The sequence below is a fragment of the Tamandua tetradactyla genome, chromosome 1 (assembly GCF_023851605.1).
Source record: "Tamandua tetradactyla isolate mTamTet1 chromosome 1, mTamTet1.pri, whole genome shotgun sequence".
NCBI lineage: Eukaryota > Metazoa > Chordata > Mammalia > Pilosa > Myrmecophagidae > Tamandua > Tamandua tetradactyla.
Window position 1 is genome coordinate 207,513,434 of NC_135327.1, and position 25,367 is coordinate 207,538,800.

A 25,367-nucleotide genomic window follows, 5' to 3' on the forward strand; every position below is an offset into this window, starting at 1 on the left:
GGAAAATTTACATTTCTGGTAGCACACCATCTAATTTAACTTGTACAGTCAATTTATCTGAATACCATAAGTACACTGAATCTTGAACAGGGACTGAGATCTTTCTGGTTTGCCCAGGTTAGTGTGATGCCCTGATACATCCCAGAGTAATTTGGACAGAAAATAAAAAAAAGTATTTGCAAAGTCCCCTTGGGAGACTGGGGAGAAAGGAAGAAATACTCAACTTCCCCACATGGGGAATTCCTGATACTCTCGCAAGCAGTGAGGACAATTAATTCAATAGGCTGAGCCTTTGATCTTCGGGCTCACCCCTATGAAACTTATTCTTGCAAAGGAGAAGCTAACCCTACTTATAATTATGCCTTAGAATCAAACCCAGAGAATCTCTTTTGTTAGTTCAATGTGGCCTCTCCCTCTAAGCCAACTAGGCAGGTGAAATCACCATCCTCCCCTCCTAAGTGGGACATGACTCGCCGGGGTGCCGATCTCCTTGGCAAAGTGGAACCTGACTCCTGTGGATGAACTGGAACCCAGCATCATGATATTGAAAAAGCCTTTTTGACTGAAAGGGGGAAAAGAGTATTAGACAAAATAAAGTTTCAGTGGCTGAGAGATTTCAAAGAGTCAAGAGGTTATTCTGGTTTTATGCATTATATACACATATATATTACATACTTAGCACTTTTTAGTTTATGCATGAACAGATATTTGGAAAAGTAATAATACAGAAAATTTTATATTTCACTATTTGACAAGCTGTTCAAGGTTTAATGCCACAACTGAATAGGGCTCTTTTGTTAAGCAATTTGCTACCTCCCCGATATTTTAGTACAGATTAAGGATTAGGAATTTTAGGCAGTTAAACAGTATTTAATAAATAAATAGTATGATGGAAGAGATGTGGCAAAGGACGGAAGAATGAGACTTAAAGTGAAGATAAATAATATTTCAGTATTTATTACGTGCCAAGCATATTCTAAGCACTTACCTGATTTAATTTTCATAACCTTAAAAGGTGAGTATTGCTGTCTCCATTTCACAAATAAGAAAATCAAGACAGAAAAAAGTACCTTGTCCACAAAAATTGTGCCAAGAAGAAACTGTTTGTTAAACATCAGCAAAATTAAAACCTCATTAAGGGTGAGCCACGGTGGCTCAGCACAGAGTTTTCACCTGCCATGCAAGAGACCCGGGTTTGACTCCCTGTGCCTGCCCACGCAAAAAGCAAACAAACAAAACAACATCTCATTAAGAGTTCATTAACTTCTTTTAATTCACATAAGAAATGTGAGCGCTCAGACTCTACTACCATTTCTTTAAAATATAACTACTCTCTTGCTTTATTCAGCAGATAATCAAAAAGTATAGGCAAAGTCCCCCGAGGAATGGGAGAAAATATGAACTATTAAACTTTATCATCAGGGAATCCCTTGATACTGTGTCAAACATTAGGGACACCCAAATCAATAGGCCATGTTCTTGATCTTGAGGCTTATACTTGCGAAGCTTACATAGCTAGTGGAGAAACTTAGCCTACCTATAGGCATGCCTAAGAGTTACTTCTGAAGGACCTGTTTTGTTGCTCAGATGTGGCCTCACTCTAAGCCCAACTCTGCAAGTGAAATCACTGCCTGTTCTAGTTTGCTAGCTGCTGGAATGCAATACACCAGAAACGGATTGGCTTTTAATAAAAGGGGATTTATTTTGTTAGTTCTTCAGAGGAAAGGCAGCTAACTTTCCACTGAGGTTCATTTCTTAAGTGAAAGGCACAGGATGATCTCTGCTGGTCTTCTCTCCAGGCCCCTGGGTTCCAATAACTTTCCCCTGGGTGACTTCTTTCTGCATCTCCAAAGGCCTGGGCTGAGCTGCTAGTGCTGAGATGAGGAATGCCGAACTGCTTAGGCTGTGCTACGTTGTGCTCTCTCATTTAAGCACCAGCCAATTAAGTCAAACATCACTCATTGCAGCAGACATGCCTCCTAGCCAAATGCAGATGTAATTAGCAACAGATGAGGTTCATGTACCATTGGCTTATGTCCTCAGCAACAAGCCTAGGTATGCTCACCTGGCCAAGTAGACAACTGAATCTAACTAACACACTGCCCCCTCCCCTCTACATGGGACACGACATCCAAGGGTGAAAGTCTCCCTGGCAGCATGGGAGATGAGTATGGCTCTGGCACCGTGGGATCAACAATTCCACCCTGACCAAAAGGGGGAAAAGAAGTGTAACAAATAAGGTATCAATGGCAGAGAGCGTTCAAACAGAGTCAAAAAGCTACTCTGGACGTCACTGATGCAAAATTCTATTAGACGCTGCTGTCTATCATACCTTGTCAAACCCCTACCAAAACCAATTGTAAAGCTAGGGCAATATAAAAAATTCTACAAAGGTTCCATGCAGAAAGGGTAACTTTCCAGAACCCTACAACTTCCAAATGGGTTCCTGGACCAGATAAATCCTGAAACCTAAAGGGCCCAGCCTCTCCAGAAGAACATCAGATAGTTCCATCTTCCTACACCATATTACTGACAGCCCCTTCCAACATGAAAAAGTTAGAATGGCCATAGCCCAAATAATCCTAAAGAGTGGTATAGAAAGATCAAAGGTGATCGTGGAGTTATACAGAGAAGATAGGGTTTAACAAAGGAATATGAATGCTGAGTCATTAAACTGATTTTTTTTTTAGTCTCCAGTATCTTAAAGCAGCAAGTGGTAAAAACCTAAAATTGTGGAATTATAACCCATACCAACTAACTGCGGTGCTGTGCTTAAGGAAATTTACTGCTTTTTTGTATATATGTTACTTTTCACAAAAAAAGAAAAAAAAAGTCAATTGTGATGATAAAAAATATTTATTCCTTCTAGCCTCCTATGTTCGAGAGCAGCTAGAAGGAAAAATCTGAGAGGATGGTATGGTAGCCTATGACAAACTCTGGGATCTGCCCTGTAACTACTTGTTGAAGAATGCTAAGAAAACAATGTATATATGCTATATTATACAAGAAAAAAAAAAGAAGTATGGATTCATGCTACAATATGGATGAACCTTGAAAAGACTATGCTAAGTGGAAGAAGCCATTCACAAAGGACCACACATTACATGATTTCATTTATAGGAAATGTCCAGAATACCTAAAGATAACTCAATTGTGTACTTTCAATGAGTGAATTATAACTCAATAAATGTGTTATTTATAATGGTTATATATATATATATATAATTATTATATATATAATTATCCTCTTGCACTCATATAGAATCCCAATAATCAAGAACTCTAGCTCCACCTGGTTGGTTATGTAAACTTATTTTTCCACTGAAAATTTACAGTTAAACAATGATTACTAAAATCAGAAGTGGGTTGACCTTAATAGTCACCTTCTGAAGCTATTTTATACAAATGAGAATGACTACTTTTTTTGTATGAATGTGTAACATCCCAAAGTCTGAAGCTGTAAAGCAGCTAGCTTTTAAAAAACTCTTTTTTCTTCCAAATGTTAGGCTCCAATTTTTTTTTTAAAGCACATCAGCACATAAAATGTTTGTTTTTTCTCTGGATAAGACAATGATTAGTTGATAGGTTACTGAGTAAGCACTACAGTGGTATCAGAGAAGGGGGAAAGACATATGGAGAATATCAGATAGGTGAGATAATGGGGGAAAAGAAACATTCAAATTTTAATTTCAAGTTAGTACATACTATTCCTTGATTTGTCACTAAATAAGATTACTAAACAGAGAACCTCACAGGTTTTACAGTCATGGAAGTCTCTGTATCTCTGGTTCTTTATTTGTAAAACAGAGTAGGAGCTGCTATAGAAGATTTAGTATAAAAAAGACATCTGTAAAAGCAGTATGAAAACTGGGATTTTGAAAAGTAAGGAACCATTAAGTGTGCTAACACCTCAAATTACAATACAGTTTAATGTTCCTCATAATTGAAAAGCTGAATCAAAACAGGAAGGATGTATCTCACTGAAATGTACACAAATAGCAACAGGGTTCATTGCCCCTTATATTGATGTACCAAGCACTGACATTAGTAGCCAACTGATAATTATACCACTTATGTAAAATATTGCATATTATCATAAAAGGCAAATTTTATAGGGTTTTTGACTTTATAATTATTTAAGGTCCAAAACTGATTAACTTGAATGTAACTCTTTCTGTAAAACTCCAAATGTAGAAAATGGGTAATTTCCGAAATTAAGGGGTAAAGAAGCACCCAGATGAATTCTACTTGTTTAGTCCCATAACAGGCACTAATATTTGAGCCAAATTTATTTCATCATAATCAATAGATTTTTCTTGCCTAACATCACAAAAATCATTAACAATAAACTCTTGTTGAACAAATAAATGAAATTCACTATTACAAGTATGCCCTTTCAATTATATTGCTTCAGGATAACATGTCCAAAAGGGCTGCTTTAGAGCAAAACTTGTTTTCCCTTTGGCTGAATAATGTTTATATTTATTACAGAATTTGTAGAATGATACTCAAACTGGATGTGAGAAGAAACATCCGTAGAGCTTTTTCCAAACTAGGGGGACCAGTTACACCTCAAGAAATGAGTTGAGGTCTCAATATCGATATGTTGAAAGAGCTCCACAGGTGATTGTGACTGAAAGGAGACGGAACCATGATTTTAGAACCAGTTAAAAGCAGCGAATATTACCTACCTTACACACCAAACAAAAGCAGCAAAAATCACGTTTTAAATACAGCTGTATTTTGCAAATGCGACTTTTTAAAAACCATCTTAAACATTCACTGCTTAGTAAAGCACACAACACTGCACACTTGAAAAATTTACTAAAACAATGAGATTAAAGTGCTCTGATACTATTATTCATGGTGAGGAAAGGACAGAGAAACTGTTACAGGTCAGTGTTAATGAGTAAATGGCATGCAATATCCACATATACATGTCTGTGTGTGCAAATGTGCATGCTGATAATTAGCAATGTGTGTTTTAGTGCTAACAGGAGTTTACACACAAACTCTGGCTTGAATTTATACCGTCCGATTTGGAAATAGTTAATACATGCTATCGTAATTTACATTCAAATGACTGCCGACTGCTTAAAATAAGTCTTTATTAATTTTAAATTAAAAACAATAAAAAAGACTAGCATATCACAGCACAACAATAAAAACTGATAAAATATACTTACTAACAATCCACCTCTATTCTGCCATCCCCAAATAACACCATTTTCTGACATTTGTAGCTGATAAGGGGGCTTTTCCATGGAAAAGGAAGCAATTTCTAAGTCCTGTGGCTTTTCCTGTAGATTCTCACTAATTATCTGTTCATCTTCTAATGCATCTTTTGCAATGGTATTAGTCCAGAAATAGCCCATTTGATATCTCTCACAATCATTTGTCAGTCTTTCAGAAAATATCTGACTTGTTAACCCTCCAGTCGGGTAACAGGAAAGTTCATTAAAAATATGGAAGCAAAATTCCTCTGGAAAATTCTGTAAATCCACTTTTGAAGGAATTTCAGACATATTCAAAATATCTTCTGCGAGTGATAAAACATGCTTCTCACTACTTGGAACAACTATTTGTTTGCCATCAATTGGGATGATGGGAATTACCTGAGGTATATCATAAGGAGTAGTTGCATATCTGTCTACTTGGATAGGCTCAAGACCAACCCAATAGGAATATCCCTCAGATGAGTCATATAATTGCACTTTTTCAAAAATTACCTTTGAATTTCCCACAAAATCTATTTCACCATTTACAGTAGATCCTTTAATGGAGGACATGGCGTTTCTTTCTCTGAAATGGTGTGCATGTCCATGTGTTTCCAATGGAACTAAGCAGCCAATATGAGGATCAATATTGTCTTTCTTCAAATAAAATCTCTCTTCCTCTTCTTTATTTGGTCGTTTTGGTTTACTCAATTTAGACATGTCATTACCAAAGACAGAAGAAACTCTTTCAGTTGATTCAGGGTAAATCTGTTTCAGTTCTGGATTTTCACCACTGTTAACAGAGTGATATACTTCTACTTCTGACTCCTGGTTTAAAGATGGTAAAATACCAATGCCTTCATATTTGCAGTCATTTGCAATATGGGTTTCATAAATTTTTTCCGTTTGATTTGTTTCAAAATGAGATTTTTTTGTTATACTAGAACTAACACAAGTACATGAAAGTACTTGTGTTTTCCAGTCAAACATTGTTTTAGGATCTGACTTGACATTTTCTATCTCATTTTTACTTGTTTCTCTATGATGAGCTTCTGATAGTAGTAGAGCTTCTACTGATTCTTTTTCAGCATCATCTAAACTGTGAGGGTCACTCAGTTGATTGTGTAACACGACTGAACTCTTAACACACATTTCATTTTCTGTTTTATAATTCCTGCCTGTTTTACTTTTTTCTTTATCAGAGGAGGTGAAAATACATGCAGAAGAAACAGAGTTACTCTTAAGAGATCCTGACTTGTCATATTGGGGCATTTCTTGTGAAATTTTAAGTTTGGAGTGGTTTATTCTTTGGATTATCCCATTCGTGTTGGTGTCACATAAATTTGCACAAGAAAAATTACACATTTGTGCATGAGTCTCATTTGCCCTATTATCTGCAAAGATATCCACTTGACATAAAGATTCCAATCCAACAGCCCTCTTAACATGACCATTATCTTCTAAGATTTTAATTTTGCCCTCATTTTGATAAGATGAACTATTTTGAGACTGCAATGATAGTTCTCCTTTATTTTCAAGCTGCAAATGTCCAGTTTCCATGCCTCTGTCATCTAGGTATTGATCACTAGATGAACCTATAAGCTGTTTAGGTTTAATGTCACCATCAAGTAGCTTAGGTGCTGAGTTTCTGAAATTAGGATGAACTGAAAAACACTGATTTCCAGAGTTCTCTGAAGTGATAAAAGTTTTTGGACTTAAATTAATTCTATCTAGACAGACAGAAAGGATCCCATCTGATCTGCTAACATCCAAGTTGAAATAATTATTGTCTTTTAATGGTTTCAGAGAGTTATTTTCTTCTTCCTTTCTAGCATTTAAACTCTGATTTACACCAACTGTTACAGCCTCAGATTTATCATATCTTTCAACAAATGAGGTGTCATTAAGTAAATTAATAGGTGATTCATCCATCTGATTTACTATTTCTGAAAGATGGCCTTCCCTTTCTTCTGAATTGGCACCCAAACATTTTAATGAGTCATTGCCCATGTTAATATTTAATTCAGATAGTATTTCAACATTATGTAATGTTCTACTTTCTGTGTAATCTTTAGAAAATTCAGTATAAGTTTTTTTTGCCCTTAGAGAATCAGTCTGCATGCTATCAATGTTTACTTGATAAGGTGGATCACTGTCAATCAAATACTCACAACAAGATTTAGTTTTCTCATTAAATATTTCCTTTATTTCATTTGTATCTAGAATTTTCTGTGGTGATAATTCTTCTTGGTGTGCCTTTAATTCTCCTGCCCCTTGAACAGCATGGGAGACTGAAAATTCTTTCCTACTATCTAGAGGCCATTCTACTTTGCTAATTCCCTCAGACTTAACAGCTGAATGATATTCTTCTACTACAGTTGTTCCATCCAGAGGAGTGAATGTTTCTCCTTCAATTTTCAGGCTATCAGGATCTATAACACAAATACTGCAAAACTCTCTCTCTCTTGAATTCTTACACCGTTTGTGACCAACACATACAGAGTTTTCATCTTTCATTTTTTTATCAGACATATATAGACAGTTACTCTCATTATTACTGTTGACCTGAAAGTTTACCAGTATTTCTTTCTCCGTTAATGAGCTTTTACAAGTGTCTGGGTAATAGCACAGATGGTTATTTAAAAAAGTTTCTTCCTGTAAGCTCTGGTAAGAAGGCACCAATACATATGAAAAAAACACATGATCTTCAGAACAAAAATCTTCAGGTAAGTTAGTTTTACGCTCATTACTCACATATGGTATATTACAGACACTTTCAGAATTTTGCTCCATAACAACAAAATCTGGATTCTTGTCACTCTCATCTAAATTTTCATACTTAGTTAAAAACTTAGATATTGTAGAGGAAATAAAGTTAAATGTCCACTTTGGTTCTTGACCCTGTTTGTGCCCAGATCTCTCAAAAATTCTAGTCCATTTATTAACACCAGCAGCTGCCCTACGGACTCCATTTTCAACACTGTGACATTCTTTACCTTCAAGGGTATCAAAAGTTTTACTTATCTTGTTCTCTGGTTCACTTTCCTCTACAGATTTTTGTAGCAGGCCAGTTTTTTCATTGTCATTGTCGCCACTTAATTCTTTGCTGAAGCAACAACCCATGTTTGAAAGTTCAAAAACTCACATTACAATGCTTGTCATTTTCAGAGCCTCCACAAATGCATCTCAAACTAACTTTCTATGGTTTCTGACTAGAAGCCAATACCCAGACACCAAAAATAACCTCTTGCACAGCAGTCACATGTCACTGCCACTCAAATCCAAAATCCTAATTCCAACAGATCACTGAATAATAGCCATATATATTGTATGTGCTTAAATAGGAACAGCACATAGAATCAAAAAACTACAGAACATTTTATATATTACTTTCTCTTATTCTCATATATCCAATTTGAAAATTAACTAAAATTATCATCCCAGCCTGAAGCAGGAATATGAAAATTCTGTTTTTGCTATAATGATTCAGCATTTTCCATATAGAAATTAGTTCTTTAAAATTTATAAGTACTTATGGTTGTAGGTGATTTTCTGCCTCTATGAAATGTCTATAAATATTAAGGAAACACTGCTAATTTTGTTACACATGTAAATGTAGTGATATCAGTTAGAGAAGCATAATGAAGTATTTATGGGTGAAATGACATGTTGTTTGGGACTTGTTTCAAAGTACTCTAGCAAATAATAAATAAATCTACACATACAGTCTTAAAAGTTTTAAAAAGCATGTATGTGGGAGGAGGAAAAGGTAATGTACACAATAGATACATTGGAATTCCTTCTACTATTTGCTCTCCCTCCAAGATCCCTGAAAATTCCCAAATAAAAAAAAGTCAAGAGAAAAAGAGAAAGAAAGAAAAAATAAAATCTACACCCCAGTAAAAATACTAGAAAGTCACTCAAAAGCACTTAAAGCATAATGTACAAGCACTTACTCTGTCTGGTGGCAAATAGGAATAATCTAGCAAACTAACCTCACTGTTCCTTCACTACTTGGCTCATAACTGAAGATTCACATTGTGTGTCTTGTCTTATTTAAACATTTGTAATGTTCTGTTCTTAGTTCAAGTGTTTTTCTTATTGTGGTTCTGGTTCTGATATATTTAAAAAACAAAATAATTCTATTAACTCCCCTGAGTGATATTTTGCTGTGTACTTTTTAATCTGCAAGTTATGGCTGGTATTCTACTAATGTTTTACAAAACAATAATACTTTACCATTGAACAAGTTTAGGAATTCTACTAAATTAAATGAGAAGATAACAGGAACACTTTTGAATGTACTTAACTTAGATACTGAAACTGCATGTAGGTACTGAAACCATAGTGAATAATACTGAAGATAATAACTGCAGCAAAACACATTATATACCTCTATGTGCCACAATATTTTAAGTATAAATATTATAATTACTTTATACATATTTGTTCATACTTCTAACAACTCTTAAGATAGATACTAATAACCCCATTCTACAACACAACTAAACTCGGGCAGTACAGCACTAGGCTTAGCCACAATGCCATTACTGTTCTCTTTATCACCAAAAGAGAATTAATATATTTACCAAAAAAAAAATTCATTTTACAAACTATTATCTTTTATACAGCTAAGTGGTTAAAGGGAACAGTCTTGGATGCTTGTCTGCCTTGGTTTGCATTCCAGTTCCATTTTTACTACATATGTAAGCTTTGGCAAATGATTTAAATTCTTCGTCTCAGTTACCTGAAAATGGGGCCAACACCAATGCCTATTTGAAAGAGATGTCGGGATTATTGGTAAAGTACTTAAATCATCTCAAAGTCCTCATTATCTGACCCCAACCTACCTCTTCTCATTCTAAGATGCCAATCTACCCACCACCTCTATTTAATAAAAAGGAAAATTCCACCTAACTAGCACTTGGCACACCTGCCTTTGGTAAAACTGTTTCCTTATTAGACCTCCTCCTTCCCTTTCCAAATGTTAACATTCTTTGTAAGACCACCTCTTTCTATTTTACCAACCCAAATTACTCTCCTTTTCCCAATATTTTCTTGGCTCTTTATACCTCTAATGAAGTATTATAATAGGAAGTCTTAGATATTGTACGACAGTGTACCAAACCACAGTGTATCTGTGCTGTGCTGGGAAACCTGCAGGCTCTCTAAAATAATTATAAATGCAAAACAACATTTAAAACATAAGCTCATGCTTTCATATAAGTTTAAGAGTGTAATGACACTCTTAAATTAACTAATGAAACTGCTTAAACTGACCTAATCTACTGAGAAAAGTTGGATTTAAATGTCATAAATTCATTCAAGTCAAATGAAGGCCAGATGATATCATGGTGTGCATAGGAATATGCTAACCAAAAAAAAAGTTCACATGACATTCAGTAGTATAGGCTATAGTAACTCAAATTCTGAGGCATATCATCATCACTTGGTAAACAGTGATTTACCTTCAACAAAATATCATCTGCCAGACTGAATGAATGCTATTAATTCACATTTCAAGATTTTTAAAAAAATTTTTATAAGAATTATATGCATTAAGAGTTTACAAATATGATGATCTAGGAAAATATCTCACTTATTGAAGTTGGCCTTCACTCATCCTGAGCTCTCTTCATACATTTCCAAGTGGGCAGAGCACCTGAGAATCATGGTACCCTTTGGAGAATACAATGTTCTTTGTTAAACATCAGGAAATAGTGATATATGCACAGTCTAAAAGAAGTACAGCCAGGAGGATATGCTCTTTAAAAAAAATAAAAATTACTGAATTAAGGGACACATATATCAGGGTTAATATTTATTTGTTCTGTGTACATTTATCTAAACATGCAAAAGAAGGTTTAGAAAAATGGCAGAAAAAGTTAATATTAACAAAATGATATTGATTAGAATTATGTTAATGAGAAAAGACCATGATTGTTTAAATTTAGTAGTTGAATACCTAAGTTTGAATTTGAGGCAGAACAGAATATTCTGTTTGGGGTAAAATGTATTTAGCTATTAATATCACCATTTGTCATTAAATTTTAATGTAAACATTAATATATCAACCCTTTCTCAGTTTTTTTTTTTTTGGTAGGTTGTATGGTGGGGTTACATTTCATTCTTTTTCCATGTGAGTATCCCATTGTTGCAGCACCATTTGTTGAATTTTTTGTTTGTTTTTGTTGGTTTCCTTGTTTGTTTGTTTGGGAAGTGCAGGGCCCGGGAATCAAACTCGGATCTCCCGAGTTTGGTAGGCAAGAATTCTACCACTGAACTACTTTTGCACCTCCCTCTTTCTTGCAATATTTAAAAAAATACTTATGTAGGAGATGAATGTGAGAATATACATGATAAGTGTGTGTAAGAGAGCTGACTTAAGACAGCGTTTGTGCACAGAAACTCAGAAGCAAGAAATCAGAAAAGATAAGTATGCGCTAATTTTTGTTTTAGACAGTGCATGTTTTCTCTGACTATAAAATCAGCACTGGCCAGAGAATGTGATTCCTTATGGCAATGAAGTTTCCAAGTTGGAGGTCTTATGGTCAATTTTAAGGGAGAAAATGGAAAATCCTGGAGACAAGCCATAACGCATACATCTGCCCAGCCTGGATCCTTATACTTTGGAAAACGGTTAAATGCTCTATTAACCTTGATTTATCTTTACCTCACAGATCAACTATGTCAAATTCTGAAAAAGTCTGGTGTTTACGTTCCCAGGATAATTCCTAAATTACAGGTATTAGACTTGACTTTAGGTTCCAAAGAAGCTTAGCTGACAAATTTTATAAAAATATTTTCACCAAAAAATATTCACTGAATCTTAATAAAATGCTTAGGAAAACACTCTGTATATAAAGATAAGACTGTAGTATGGATGATTAAACTATCAATTCTGCCATCTAAACATGCTATATTATAGTTCCTGTTCATGCACACGCCTTAAACTTCCCAAGATAAAATATATGAAACATTTAGAAAAATAAGATAGTTTAAAATAATTTCTTATATAAATTTCAATCAAATATATAGGAAGGAATATAGGTTAGAAAAGAGATCAATGAAGATAGTAGTTACAGGTGGAGAATGCCTTTGAAAGATGTAAAATCATTAAGATGGGTAGAATGTTATTTTAAAAAGCAGGTATTAGACTTGATTTTATTCTAAATGATAAACCAGATACTTCTTGATTTTATAGCCCTAAGCCATATATACAATAGCAGTTTTAGTCTTTTCTATATGATAAAATGAAACATATTTGTTTACTTTCAAATTTACATCTCATGCCCTAACTTCTCTCCTGAGCTCTTCAAAGTGACTTCAATTGCCCACTTTATCCCTAGAGCTTGAGTTTCTACTAGGAATGATTTCCGCCAGTTTTTTCCACTACAAAACCATCCAACAAGGTGCTCAATTATCTTTGACTTACCTAACCCTCACACTCACATCCAGTCCACAAGCTAGTGTGGCTAAAATCTACCTCCAAAATAAATTTAAACCCTATTCATCCTTAGTCTAAGCCATCATCATTTCTCAGCTTCATCATTCAATAGCCTTTTATTTGGTTTCACTGCTTCTGTTCTTGACCTCCTCTAATCCATTCATTCAACATATTGCAGCTAAAATAATCTTTCTAAATCCTACAAGTCATTCTATTCCCTAGATATAATTTTATAACTTGAGGTTCAGCCACTGAGAAGCAATGCAAATAGTTGTCAAATATATGACAAGAGCTGTATTTGATTTTGTCATTTTGTTTTTTTCTTTCTCTTTTAAATGAAGTAACAGGCACCAAAAAGCAAGTATTACAGCTTGAGTTTGGACTCTGAAGCCAGACTGCCTGGGTTCGAATCCTAGTTCTGCCACTTTCAAGCAGAGTAATTTTGGGAAAATTACTGAAGCCTCTCTGTGCCTCAGTTTCCTCATTTATAAAATGGAGATAACAGTATCTTAGGGATGGTACAGGTAAAAGGTAGCTAGGAATATATGAATTAATGGTTTGCAGTATGTGGTAAATACCATTTAAGTTTGCTACAGTTAATTATTGTTGCGGTTTCTACAGTATGTAATAAATTCATTCATTTTAACAAATACTGAGAACATAATGTGCCTTATTGACAGTGGGATATAACAGTGAACAAAACAAAACCCAAGCTTTGATGGAGCTTACATTCTAGTTTTTGGAAGACAGCTATTAAATACCTAACAATGTTAGAAAGTGGTAAGGAGAGTAAGGCAGGCCAGAGGTGGGGAGGGGCTGCAACTTTAAAAAGGTTGATATGGACAGAGATCACAGAGAAGGTGAGATACCAAACAAGACCTAAAGAAGGTATCTTTACCTTCAAGTCATGCAAACTCCTGAGGAAAAGGATATGACAGAACAATGAAAGCAAAAAATCTTGAAGGGGGAATGTTACTGGAATGTTCAAGTATCATCAAGGACTCCACAGTGGCTACAGTAGAGTGACAAAGGGGAAGAGCCAATGGGAGGGGTGAAGTCAGAGAGAGAATGGGGTGTTAGTTTTTGTAGGGCCCTGTGAGCTCCTGTAAGGACTCTGGATTTTATTCTGAAGTCTGCACAAAGAACTGAAATGTCCTAACTTACTTTATGTTTTAAAAGGAACCCTGTGACCACTGTGATCTACTGCAATAACCCAGATGAGAGGCACAACTTCATGGGAAGAAAAGAAGTTAGAATTAGAAGCCAATCTAAAAATAGTCGTTGTTAACCCCATTAGCTAAATAAAGAAAACAAATAGTCTATTTGAGAAACTGTTCAAATTTTGTTTTTGTGATAAACTTAACAAGTTAACAGTTCTTTCGATGAGACTCCTGAATGTACCTGATCTGGTAAATTTACCTGATCTTAAGAAACACTTTTGTTACAGTTTTACAATTTCTATGATCACAATGTGTCTTCAAAGTGGTAGCAAAACACAGAGAGGCCTTCTGTGTGCCTAAAGTAATCTGCCAGACACTAGGCAGAGGATTATGTTATATCTGTCATTCTTACCCAAATGTTTAAGCCTTCTCTCAGGAGAATTATCTGCATTTGGTAGTGCTATAAAAAGTTGACTTTAATTTTGAAATATTTTCAAATTAACGAGACAGCTACAAAAATAATACAAAGCTCATAAAGAACTCCAACATACACCTCACCCAGACACCCAGATCTCTTTTTACATTTTGTCACATTCGCCGTATCTTTTTTCTTGTATCCGGTATGCTGGGAGTCACATTTCACTCTTTTTCCATGCGAGTATCCCCTTAATGCAGCACCATTTGTTGAATTTTTCTTTTTTGGTTTGGTTTATCATTTGTTTGTTTTTGCTTGTTTGTTTGGGAAGTGCATGGGTGCCATATCATTTTACTCATCCATCCATTTTCTAAACATTTGAGAGTCATGCTCCTTGAACACTTAATACTTCTATGTTCATTTCCTAAGAACAAGGATTTACACTTATGCATCAAGTTCAAAAACCACGACCTTAATTGTCATTGCCTCTTTTGTCTATCTCTCTTTTTTTAACTGTGAAAACATATATACAACATAAAATTTCCCATCATATCATCTCCCAAGCAAACCACTTAATGGAATCATTCACAATGTTGTGCTACCCTCACCACTGTCCATTATCAAAACTTTCTCATCACACCAAACAGAAACCCTGAACCCATCACACATTAACTCCCCACTCCCTTCACCTCTCAGGCATCTGGCAACTTGTACTGTATTTTTTGTCTCTATGAATTTCCATATTCTAGTTACTTCATGAGAGGACTGAGACAGTATCTATCCTTTTGTGCCTACTTAATTCTATCAACATGATGTCTCCAATGTTTATCTACATAGAAGCATGTATTAGAACTTCATTCTCTTTAAGGCCAATATTCCATTTTATGTATATACCACATTTTGTATATCCATTTATCTGTGGATGGACATTTGGGTTACTTCCACCTTTTAGTTATTGTAAATAATGCTGCTTTGAGCAAAAGTTTACAGATTTCTGTTTAAGTTCCTGCTTTAAATTCTTTTGAGTACTGGTGGATCACATGATGGGTCTGTTTAACTTTTTGAGGGACCACGCACTGTTTCAAAACAGTGGATGCACCATTTTACTTTCCCAACAATAATGTAATGAATTTCTATTCCACCACATTGTTGCTGGCACTTGTTATGTTCCGTATTTTAATAATAGTCATTATGGCAGGTGTGAGGTCACAACGTTTATTTTTAGAGTACATGTTGAATAAAATGCAAGAGAAATTAAAGTTATAATGTTGAGGTGGAAGAGTTTACAGAAAATTGCTTGTCATATTCCAGAGGATGTAAATAACAAGGAGTAAACTAACAATTTTTAAAAGAAATTACAGAATTTTCGAAACTGGAAGATGTCACTATTGACTTCTGTTATGAAAGACTACCACTCATTTGCCAAACTGAAACCTAAAGTTTCTACTTAAAACAAGACTAGTTTTAGCTATGTATACCTCAATATGCAATGATAAAACTAAGAATTAAGTTAAATAGAGAAAGAACAAGAAATTCCTTATTATTAATTATGCCTCAAAATAATGCTATCAATTTTAAAATGCTAAGGAAATTACAGTTTGAGGCTGTGAAAACGTCCAAATCAAGGGATCATCAAGGCAATACTTTTTTCCCGAAGACCAGCTGCCTGCGATCCTTGATTCCTCTGCCACATGAGAAAGCATATGACAGTGTCTGCTGGTCTCTCCCTTTTCTTCTGGGTTTTATTGACTTCAGCTTGCTTCCTGGCTTTCTCTCCCTTTCTCTCTCTGTATTCATTCAATTTATAAAGTACTCTAAGAAGATTAAGACTCATCCTGAATGAGGTGGGTTATACCTTAACTGAAGTAGCCTCATCACAAGATCTATTTACAATGGATTTACACCCATAAGAATGGATTAAATTTAAGAACATGGTTTTCTGGAGTACATAAAGATTAAAAAAAAAAATCAAAGATCCATGTTAGAAAAAGCATTTCTTCTGTCAATGACCTAAACTGATACACATAAGTCTTTAAATTCTGAAAAGTTTGATGAATAGATGTTATCAATTTTGAAATTTTCCTACATTAAAAAATATTTTAATATTTCTGCCTTTGAGGATCTATTAGCCACCTCACCCATGAGCATCTTACAAAAGGAGGAGACAGTGTGGCATCTGGTCAAAGAGAATTTAGTCCTGGAGGTTTTAAAACATACTAGAGGGGTTTCTTCATATGAAATTTATATTATATAGATATCCCCTTTTTAGTTTAAGGTGTATTTGAGAGGCTAGAGGGAAGTGCCTGAAACTGTACAACTGTGTTCTAGTAGCTATGTTTCTTGAAGATGAATGTATAATGATATAGCTTTTGCAATGTGACTATGTGATTGTGAAAACCTTGTGTCTGATGCTCCTTTCCTCTACAGTATGGACAGATGAGTAAAAAATATGGATTAAAATAAATAAATAATAGGGGGAACAAATGTTAAAATAAATTGGGCAGACTGAAATACTACTAGTGATCAATGAAAGGGAGTGGTAAGGGGTATAAGAAAAAAACAGGGGGGAACAAAGATTAAAATATATTGGGTAGATGGAAATACTAGTGGTCAATGAGAGGGAGGGATAAGGGGTATGGTATATATGAGTTTTTTCTTTTTATTCCTTTTTCTGGAATGATGCAAATGTTCTAAACAATGATCAAGGTGATGAATATATGTGATGATATTGAGCCATTGATTATACACCACGCACAGAATACTTTTATGTTAAGAATGTTGCTGTTTGCATGTTGTTTTGGTTTATCAAAAAAAAAACTAGAGACCAGGAATCAATGCATCCACACCAAGGAATAACGGGGAAATGCTGTGTCGTTTTGAACTGAACTACTCTGAATCAAAGGTTGTTTTATACTTTCTGACATACAAATAAACACATTTTCAGAATTTAAAATAAAATGCATCAACATCCTAAGAAAAGTCATAAATCTTTCCTTTTAAGAGACTGGGAAGACAATAGAAACTGAAAACCTACTGAAAGATTTAATCTGCAAGACAAAAATGTAGCCAGATGTCACTCACCTATAGAATTAATACAGTACTTGGAAATTTTCTATAAATTCAAGCTTTCAGCTTGCAGGTTGACTTTAAATGCTAGCCTTCTCTCATGCAAGATGTGCATTTGTAACAATTACTTTGAACTGTTAGTAGAAACCTTAGTACATAGAAGAGTTAGGATTACAGTTTAAGCTTTTTAATTTCACATCATGATTTAGAAAATACTGAGTATGACTGTGATGGATTGAAAGGATTTATATACCCTAGAAAAGCTATGTTTTAATCCTAATTAATCTAGTGGAAGCAACGGCTTCTTCTAATCCCTATTCAACACTACAGGTTGGAAACTTGATTAGGTTACCTCCATGGAGACGTGGCTCGATCAATTGTGGGTATTAAACTTGATTAGATGGAGATGTGTCTCTACCCATTCTATGTGGGTCTTGATGAGTTTACTGGAATCCTATAAAAGAGGAGACATTTTGGAGAGAGTTTCTTTTGAGAATAAGGAGAGAGCCGCAGAACCACAAAAGAATGACAAAAGAACCAGAGTCCACCAGCCAGTGATCTGTAGAGATGAAGAAGGAAAATGCCGCCGGGGAGCTTCATGTAGCAAGAGGCCTGGAGAGAAAGTTAAAGATGTCGCTATGTTCACCATGTGACTTTCAAGTAGAGAGAGAAACCCTCAACTTCACTGGCCTTTCTTGAGTGAAGGTAACCTCTTGGTGGTGCCTTAATTTGGATATTTTTATAGACTAGCTTTAATCGGGACATTTTCTTGACCTTAGAACTGTAAACTAACAACTTATTAAATCCCCCTTTTTAAAAGCCACTCCATTTCTGGTATATTGCATTCTGGCAGCTAGAAAACTAAAATAATGACTTAGTATACCTTTCTTCCTAGGAGGTATTTCTATCTATTATTATTTGTCCCTTAAACATAATCACACATTCATGCTCCTCTTTCAAACTTGTCATTTACTTATGGCAAAATGCAACATGATCAATACAACAGCAAATAATTCTGGGGCACAATTTGTACCTCCAATGGAGAAGTCTTTCAGGGATAATCAGGTAACTTGGCTGCAAAGTATGCTAGTAAGAACAGTAGGGTTTCTTAACCTGGAGTCCATGGATAGGCTTCAGTGGGACCACAAAATTTTAAAGAGGTAAAGTTTTCTGTGGACATTAATTTTCCTGGGGAAATTCTAAAGGGTTTGTGACTCTAAAAGGTAAGATAAAGAACCGATGTTCTATAAGCATATGAAATTGCTGCCCCTAAACACCAGTAGTTAGAGCCTCCTCAAAAGGAAAGACATGTTCCCACATGTCCTGCTGGCTCACTGCCAGATCATTTCTTCATCTTAAAGCCCCTCAAAATGCTTTTCTTCTCTAGCTATCTATCTTATTTTCAAAGACAAGATCTTCGAAGTATTATTACAGTCTGTGTTAAATGTATCAATTAAAAAAAAAACTATTTCTCTACTAAACAGCAATATGACTCTCATATTTTATTCCCTTGAAACTGTTCCTTACTAAGGACACAAATGACAACTTACTATACTGATTCACCAACTTTAGTTGGCAATTCTGGTCACTCTCTCCCTCATCCAGATTCTAGAATCTCTCCATTTCTAAACCAACACACTATTCTGGTTCTTCCTATCTCTACCCACTCTCCTTCCTAGTGTCCTTCTAGTTTAATATACTGATAGACCCCAGAGTTTCATCATTGCTTCCATCTATAACTCAAAGATGATACACATTTGGTACTATAACCCTATTTTAGTATAATGTGTATCAAAACCAGAAGACTCTTAATAGACCAATATTAAAATATTCAAAATTATCTTCCAACCAAAACTGCTGAGGGACAAAATATTTCTTCTGTAGTTTTAACTACAATGCTTTCTACTCCTAAGTCTATTCCCATCCTCTAAGGTCAGTGTGACTTTGTTCACCAAAAATTTTGCAATACAACTTTGCATGTAGTAATAGGCCTAGTTGTATACATGCCTATCTTTCATACTAATTGTACACAACCTTTGCACAGAAACTGTCTTAATGATCTTTTATCACTAGTGTTCACTTAATGTTGAATGAATGAACAGTCAAATTTCATTCAATAATACTGACTGCCTACTAGCTATTAAGCAATGAGCTAGTTACAAAAGTGAACAGGATACAAAAAAGGTAAATCTCAAGAGAAAGAAAGGTTAGTGGTTGCCTAGGCCTATGAATGGGAAAGAGAATTAACTATAAAAGAGCACTGGGGATGATCTTAGTGGGAATGGAAATGTTCTAAACTATGTCGCAGTGATAGCTACACAAATCTGAATGTATTAAAATCTTTGAATCATACTCTTAAAAGCATGACTTCTGCAGAATGTAAATTGTACCTCAATAGAGATATTTTTTGGAAGCATTTGTCAAATAATTCTGAAAGTCACTCATTATAACATACTTTCTTCTTATACTAAAAATGAAAATCATATTCTTACAATCTAATAACCATGATATAATAAGATTACTTTCTGGTGCTTATTGATTGGCTAGGCTTTATAAATAGTTTTGGTGGGGGTGAGATCTTTATAATGAATTGAGTAATGTTACCAAAGGATAATTATTATTCTACAAAAAAAATAGTTAACTTACTGCTTAAAATGGAAACCTACTCCTGAATTATTCAGGTATTTATTTTGACAGTACCATGGTAAATTTCCTCCCTACTCACCCTATTCTCCCCTTCCTGCTCATACTGCATCCTACCTTGGATCTCTTCTTAAAAAGATTGGTTCCTTAAATCAGATTATCATATGCATCCACTTACTAATCATAAAAACAATAAACTACTGAGCATCAATAGTCACTAAATTAATTCAAATTTCCTGGAAACCTACAAAGTAAGAGTCATGTTTTATACTAAACATATAATTTTAAAGGGCACATATGCTATGAGTTCAAATGATATCTTAAGGTACCTTTAGCTGTAATATTTAACAATTCTATGAATACACAAAATTTATACAACCCTGTATGTAGAGTTGATGAATATTATATACACATTTTCCAAATCTGAATGCCAGGGATGTGATTTCCCCAAGGGTCACAGAGGATACTGAGTATGTGGGCCAGGTCTACTGACTCACTGTGCTGGTCTGAAAGGATTATGTACCCTAGAAAAAGCCATGTTTTAATCCTAATCCATCTCCTGGAGGCAGCTGTTTCTTTTAAACCTTATTCAGCACTGTATGCTGGAAACTTGATTAAATTATCTCCACAGAGCTGTGGCTCATCCAATTGTGGGTCTTAATCAGTTTACCGGAATCCTTTAAAAGAGGAAACATTTTAAAGAGAGAGAGAGAGCCACAGATCCAGGAGAATCCAGGCAGCCAGAGACCTTTGAAGATGAAGAAGGTATACGCCCCTGGGAGAGCTTCATGAAAGAAGCCTGGAGAGAAACCTAGCAGAGGTCACCATGTTCACCATGTGCCTTTCCAGTTGAGAGAGAAACCCTGAACTTCATTGCCTTTCTTGAGTGAAGTTAACCTCTTATTGGTGCCTTAATTTGGACATTTTTATAGACTTGCTTTAATTGAGACATTTTCATGGCCTTAGAACTGTAAACTTGCAACTTAATAATCCCCTTTTAGAAGCCATTCCATTTCTGGTATATGGCATTCTAGCAGCTAACAAACTAGAACACTCACCTTGTAGTACTGTTACAGGATATTAACTATGTCTTACAACTGTCAAAGAAAGCATACGTAGGCAGTGGCAATTGTTTAGTATTGTATAACCCAGAAAGTCATGTACTGAAACCTAATCCATCCCTGTGGGGTAAACCTATGGTAAATAGGACCTTTTGATGCAGTTACTTCAGTTAAGGTGTGGCCCAGGGTAGGTCTTAAACCTCTTACTACAGTCATTTATAAGTGATTAAAATTCAGATAAAGAGAGAAAATGCCACTGAAGCAAGAAGCTGAACATCAACAAAACCCAGAACAGAAAGGAGAGATCAGCAGACATCACCATATGCCCTGCAAAATGGCAGAAGAGCCAAGAATCAGCAGTAGCTGGTCTCTGGAAAGAAAGCATTACCTTGATGATGGCTTGATTTGGATATTTTCATGGCCTCAAATCGTAATTAATAAGTTCCTATTGTTATGCCTACTCATTTCATATATTTTCTTTTAGCAATCTAGGAAACTAGAACAGCATCATATTTACAAATTATTACTGCAGGTACACATAAAATATCGAATTCTGGCTCAAGGTTTTCAATCTTGAGTAGATAGTGTTATTTAAATTGTTATCATCCAATGCAATTAAAAAACAAAACCACACAATCTAAATCTTTAAAGTTATGCCTTACAATAAGGTTTTTAAAGTAGTTTGTATATTATGCTGGACTATAAATCAACCACTGTGAGGACTGGATTTGTTCTAAAAACAAATACCTCAAAGATTTCAACATTCAAGGGATTTCTAAGTTATTTCTTTGCATAATAATTCTCTTAAAACACTATAGCTGGGGCAGGTCACAGTGGCTAAAAAACAAACAAAAAAGCACTACAGCTAATATATTTGGATTTCAAGGCACATGAACTATTATAAAACTTGGACTTAAAAATATAAAATTCATTTGAAATAATCTATGCAAAATAGAATACATAAATACTACAGAAATGATAATAATGATGCAATCTTTCATTTTAAAATTATTTATTAGAAGTAAAATCAGAGTAAAATCATGAAGATAATCAGATGCCTATACATCAGCAAAAAATTAAAAACCATACTAAGAAACAGAAAGATAAAAACCAAAGAAACAAATTAAACCTTCAGAGGGGACAAAGAATTTGGAACTAATTAAAGATGTTCAAACATATCTCCTAAGTCAATTCAAGGAGATGAAAGAAAAAATGGCTAATAAATCCCTTAATATCCCTTGATAAAAGGATATTAAGAAGACACTGGGTGAGCGTAAAAAAGATCTGAAAGTAAAAACAGAAAAATAACAAAACTTATGGGAATGAAAGGCACAAATGAAGAGATTAAAAATACACAAGAGGCATACAATAGCAGATCTGAAAAGGAAGAAGATGCAGCAAATTAAAAGACAGGACACTGAAAATCTCACATACAGAAGTACAGATAGAGAAAAAAAATGAAAAACTTGATCAGGGTCTCAAGGAATTGAATGACAGCACAAACTGCATAAACATATGTATCATAGATGTCCCAGAAGAACGGGGGGGAAGGGATAGAAAGTATATATAAGGAAATAATGGCTGAAATATTCTGAATTCTTATGAAAGACATAAAAAATACATGGCCAAGAAGTACAACATACTCCAAACAGAATAAATCCTAATAGACTAACACTGAGACACATACTAACCAGAATTTCAAATGCCTGCCAAAGATAAAAAATATCTCAAAAGCGACAAGAGAAAAGTCATTCATCACACACAAGTAGTAAGATTAAGTGCTGATTTCTCACCAGAAATCATGCATGCAAGAAGGTAGTGGTATGATATATTCAAGATATTGAAAGAGAAAAACTGCTGGAAAAGAATTCTTCAATTGTCCTTCAAAATCAGGAAGAGTTTAAAATATATATATAGGTAAACAATAATTCACAGAGTTCATCAACAAGACACCTATCCAACAAGAAATACTTAGAAAACTTGGCAGGCTAAAAGGAAAAACAGGAGAGAGAGGGTTGGAGAGAGTATAGGAACGATAATTATCAACAAGGGTAACTAAAAGGGTAAAAAGAGAAATAAATACAAGATCTGACAAATAAAAATTTAAGAACAAAATGGTTGAAGTAAATACTGCTTTTGCACTAATACCATTAAGTGTTAACGGATTAAGTTCCCAATCAAAACTCACAGAATGACAAAATGGATTTTAAAAAAATATGACCTACCTATATACTGTCTACAAGAGACTCACCTTAAACCCAAGGACACAGATAGTTTGATGGTGGAAAACTGGAAAAAGATATTCCACACAAACAGTACCCAAAAAAAAGAACGGGGTAGCTATATTATAAATATAAATCAGTCAAAAAAAGACTTTAAATGCAAAATGTTGTAAGAGACAAAGGACACTAGATATTAATAAAATGGGAAATTCACCAAGAATAAATGACAATCAACAGATCAATTACAAGTAAGGAGACTAAGTAAGTCATCATAAACCTCCCCCACCAAAAAAAAAAAAAAAAAAAGCCCAGGAACAGATGGCTACATAGGTGAATTCTACAAATCAGTCCAAGAAGAATTAAACAAATACTGCTCAAGTTCCTCCAAAAAATTGAAGAGCAAAGAAACCTATCTAACTCATTTTATGAAGCCAACATCACCCTAATATCCAAGTCAGAGAAAGATACTATAAGACTAGGAAATTATAGACCAATTTCTCTAATGAAAACAGATGCAAAACTCCTCAACAAATTGAAATTAACAGCACATTAAAAGAATTATATACCATAATCAAGTAGGTTTGATCCCAGGGATGCACAAAGGTGGTTCGCCACAATAAAAACAATTAATGTTAATATACCACATTAACAAATCAAAGCAGAAAAACTTTGATTGAAACAGAAAAGGCATTTGACAAAATCCAGTATCCTTTCTTGATAAAATACTTCAAAAGATAGGAGTAAAAGGAAACTTCCTTAATATGATAGAGGGTATTTATGAAAAACCCATAGCTAATATCATAATCAATAGGGAACGACTGAAAGCTTTTCCTCCAAGATCTGGAACAGATCAGGATGCCCCTGTCACCACTATTATTCTACATTATGTTATTAAGTTCTAGCTAGAGCGATTAGACAAGAAAAAGAAATTAAAGACATCCAAATTGGAAAGGAAGAAGTAGAAGTTTCACTATTTGCAGATGACATGATGCTATATATAGCGAGTCCCAAAAAATCTACCACAAAGATACAAGAGTTAGTAAATCAGTTCAGCAAAGTAGAGAGATATAAGATCAACACAAACAGTGTTTCTATACACTAACAATGAGCAATCTGAGCAGGAAAGCAAGACAAAAATTCCATTTACAATAGCAATTAAAAGAATCAAATATGTAGGAATAAATTTAACCAAGGACATAAATGTATACTAGAATGGTCACTATTTAAAAAAAAAAAGAGAGAGAGAGAAAGTGCTGAAGATGATGTGGAGAAATAGGAACACTCATTCATGGCTGGTGAGAATACAAAATGGTGGAACCACTGTGGAAGGCAGTCAGGCAGTTCCTTAGGAAGCTATATACAAAACTGTCCTATGATCTGGTAGTCCTGCAGCTAGATTGGTAGTCCTGCAGCTAGATAGATACCCAGAACTCAACACAGGGACCTGTACAGACATTTGCACTCTGTTATTCACAGCAGCATTATTCACAACTGTCAAAAGAAGGAAGCAACCCAAGTGTCCATGAACCAATGAATGGATAAACAAAATCTAACAAATACATATGATGGTTTATCATTCAGCTGTAAAAAGTAATGAAGTCCTGTCGTGTGCCAGGATGGGGTCTGGTGCAGGGTACCTTTCATCCCAGGAATGGGGTGTGGCTGGAAAGGGGACTGTCCCCTGACCCGTCATGCACTCATTGGGAACTTGGTAACTAAACCATTCATAGATGACATGCTTCTGGGGTGGAGTTTTATATGTAGCAGAGAAGCTCCCTTGCTGCGATCTAATCAGTCAGTCCTTGACACCAGGGTTTGAAAATAAAAACAGATGTACTTAAACAACTAAATAAAAAAGAATAAGCAAAACACAAAATGCAAAATTTTAAAACAATCTTTTAATAAAAAAGGAACAAAGTCTTGATACACATGACAACATGGATGAACTGTGAGAACAATATGTTGAGTGAAAAAAGCCAGACAAATATAGTATGATCTCATTGATATGAACTAATTATAGTAAGCAAACTCATAAAGTCAGAATCTAAATATAGGTTGTCAGGGGATAGGATGGGAGTAGAGAAGGAGGAGTTGTTGCTTAATTTGTGCAGAATTTCTATTTAGAAATATAAGTGTT

The 25,367-nt window shown here is 34.8% G+C and overlaps 1 protein-coding gene across 13 annotated transcripts in view; it reads right to left on the reverse strand.

Moving 5' to 3' along the window:
• LARP4B (La ribonucleoprotein 4B) overlaps window positions 1-25,367 on the reverse strand; it is a 115,274-nt gene that overhangs the window by 58,003 nt on the left and 31,904 nt on the right. Inside the window, exon 3 of one of the 13 annotated variants that reach the window (XM_077151722.1) lies at window positions 17,657-17,758. The exons of 10 other annotated variants lie outside the window; for them this stretch is intronic. In XM_077151722.1, the coding sequence (XP_077007837.1) occupies window positions 17,657-17,662 (6 nt within the window). In that variant the 5' untranslated portion in view covers window positions 17,663-17,758. Of the gene's footprint in view, window positions 1-5,186; window positions 11,060-17,656; window positions 17,759-25,367 lie in introns of those variants that run through there. 2 more of the 13 variants (XM_077151696.1, XM_077151691.1) reach the window with 2 other exon arrangements.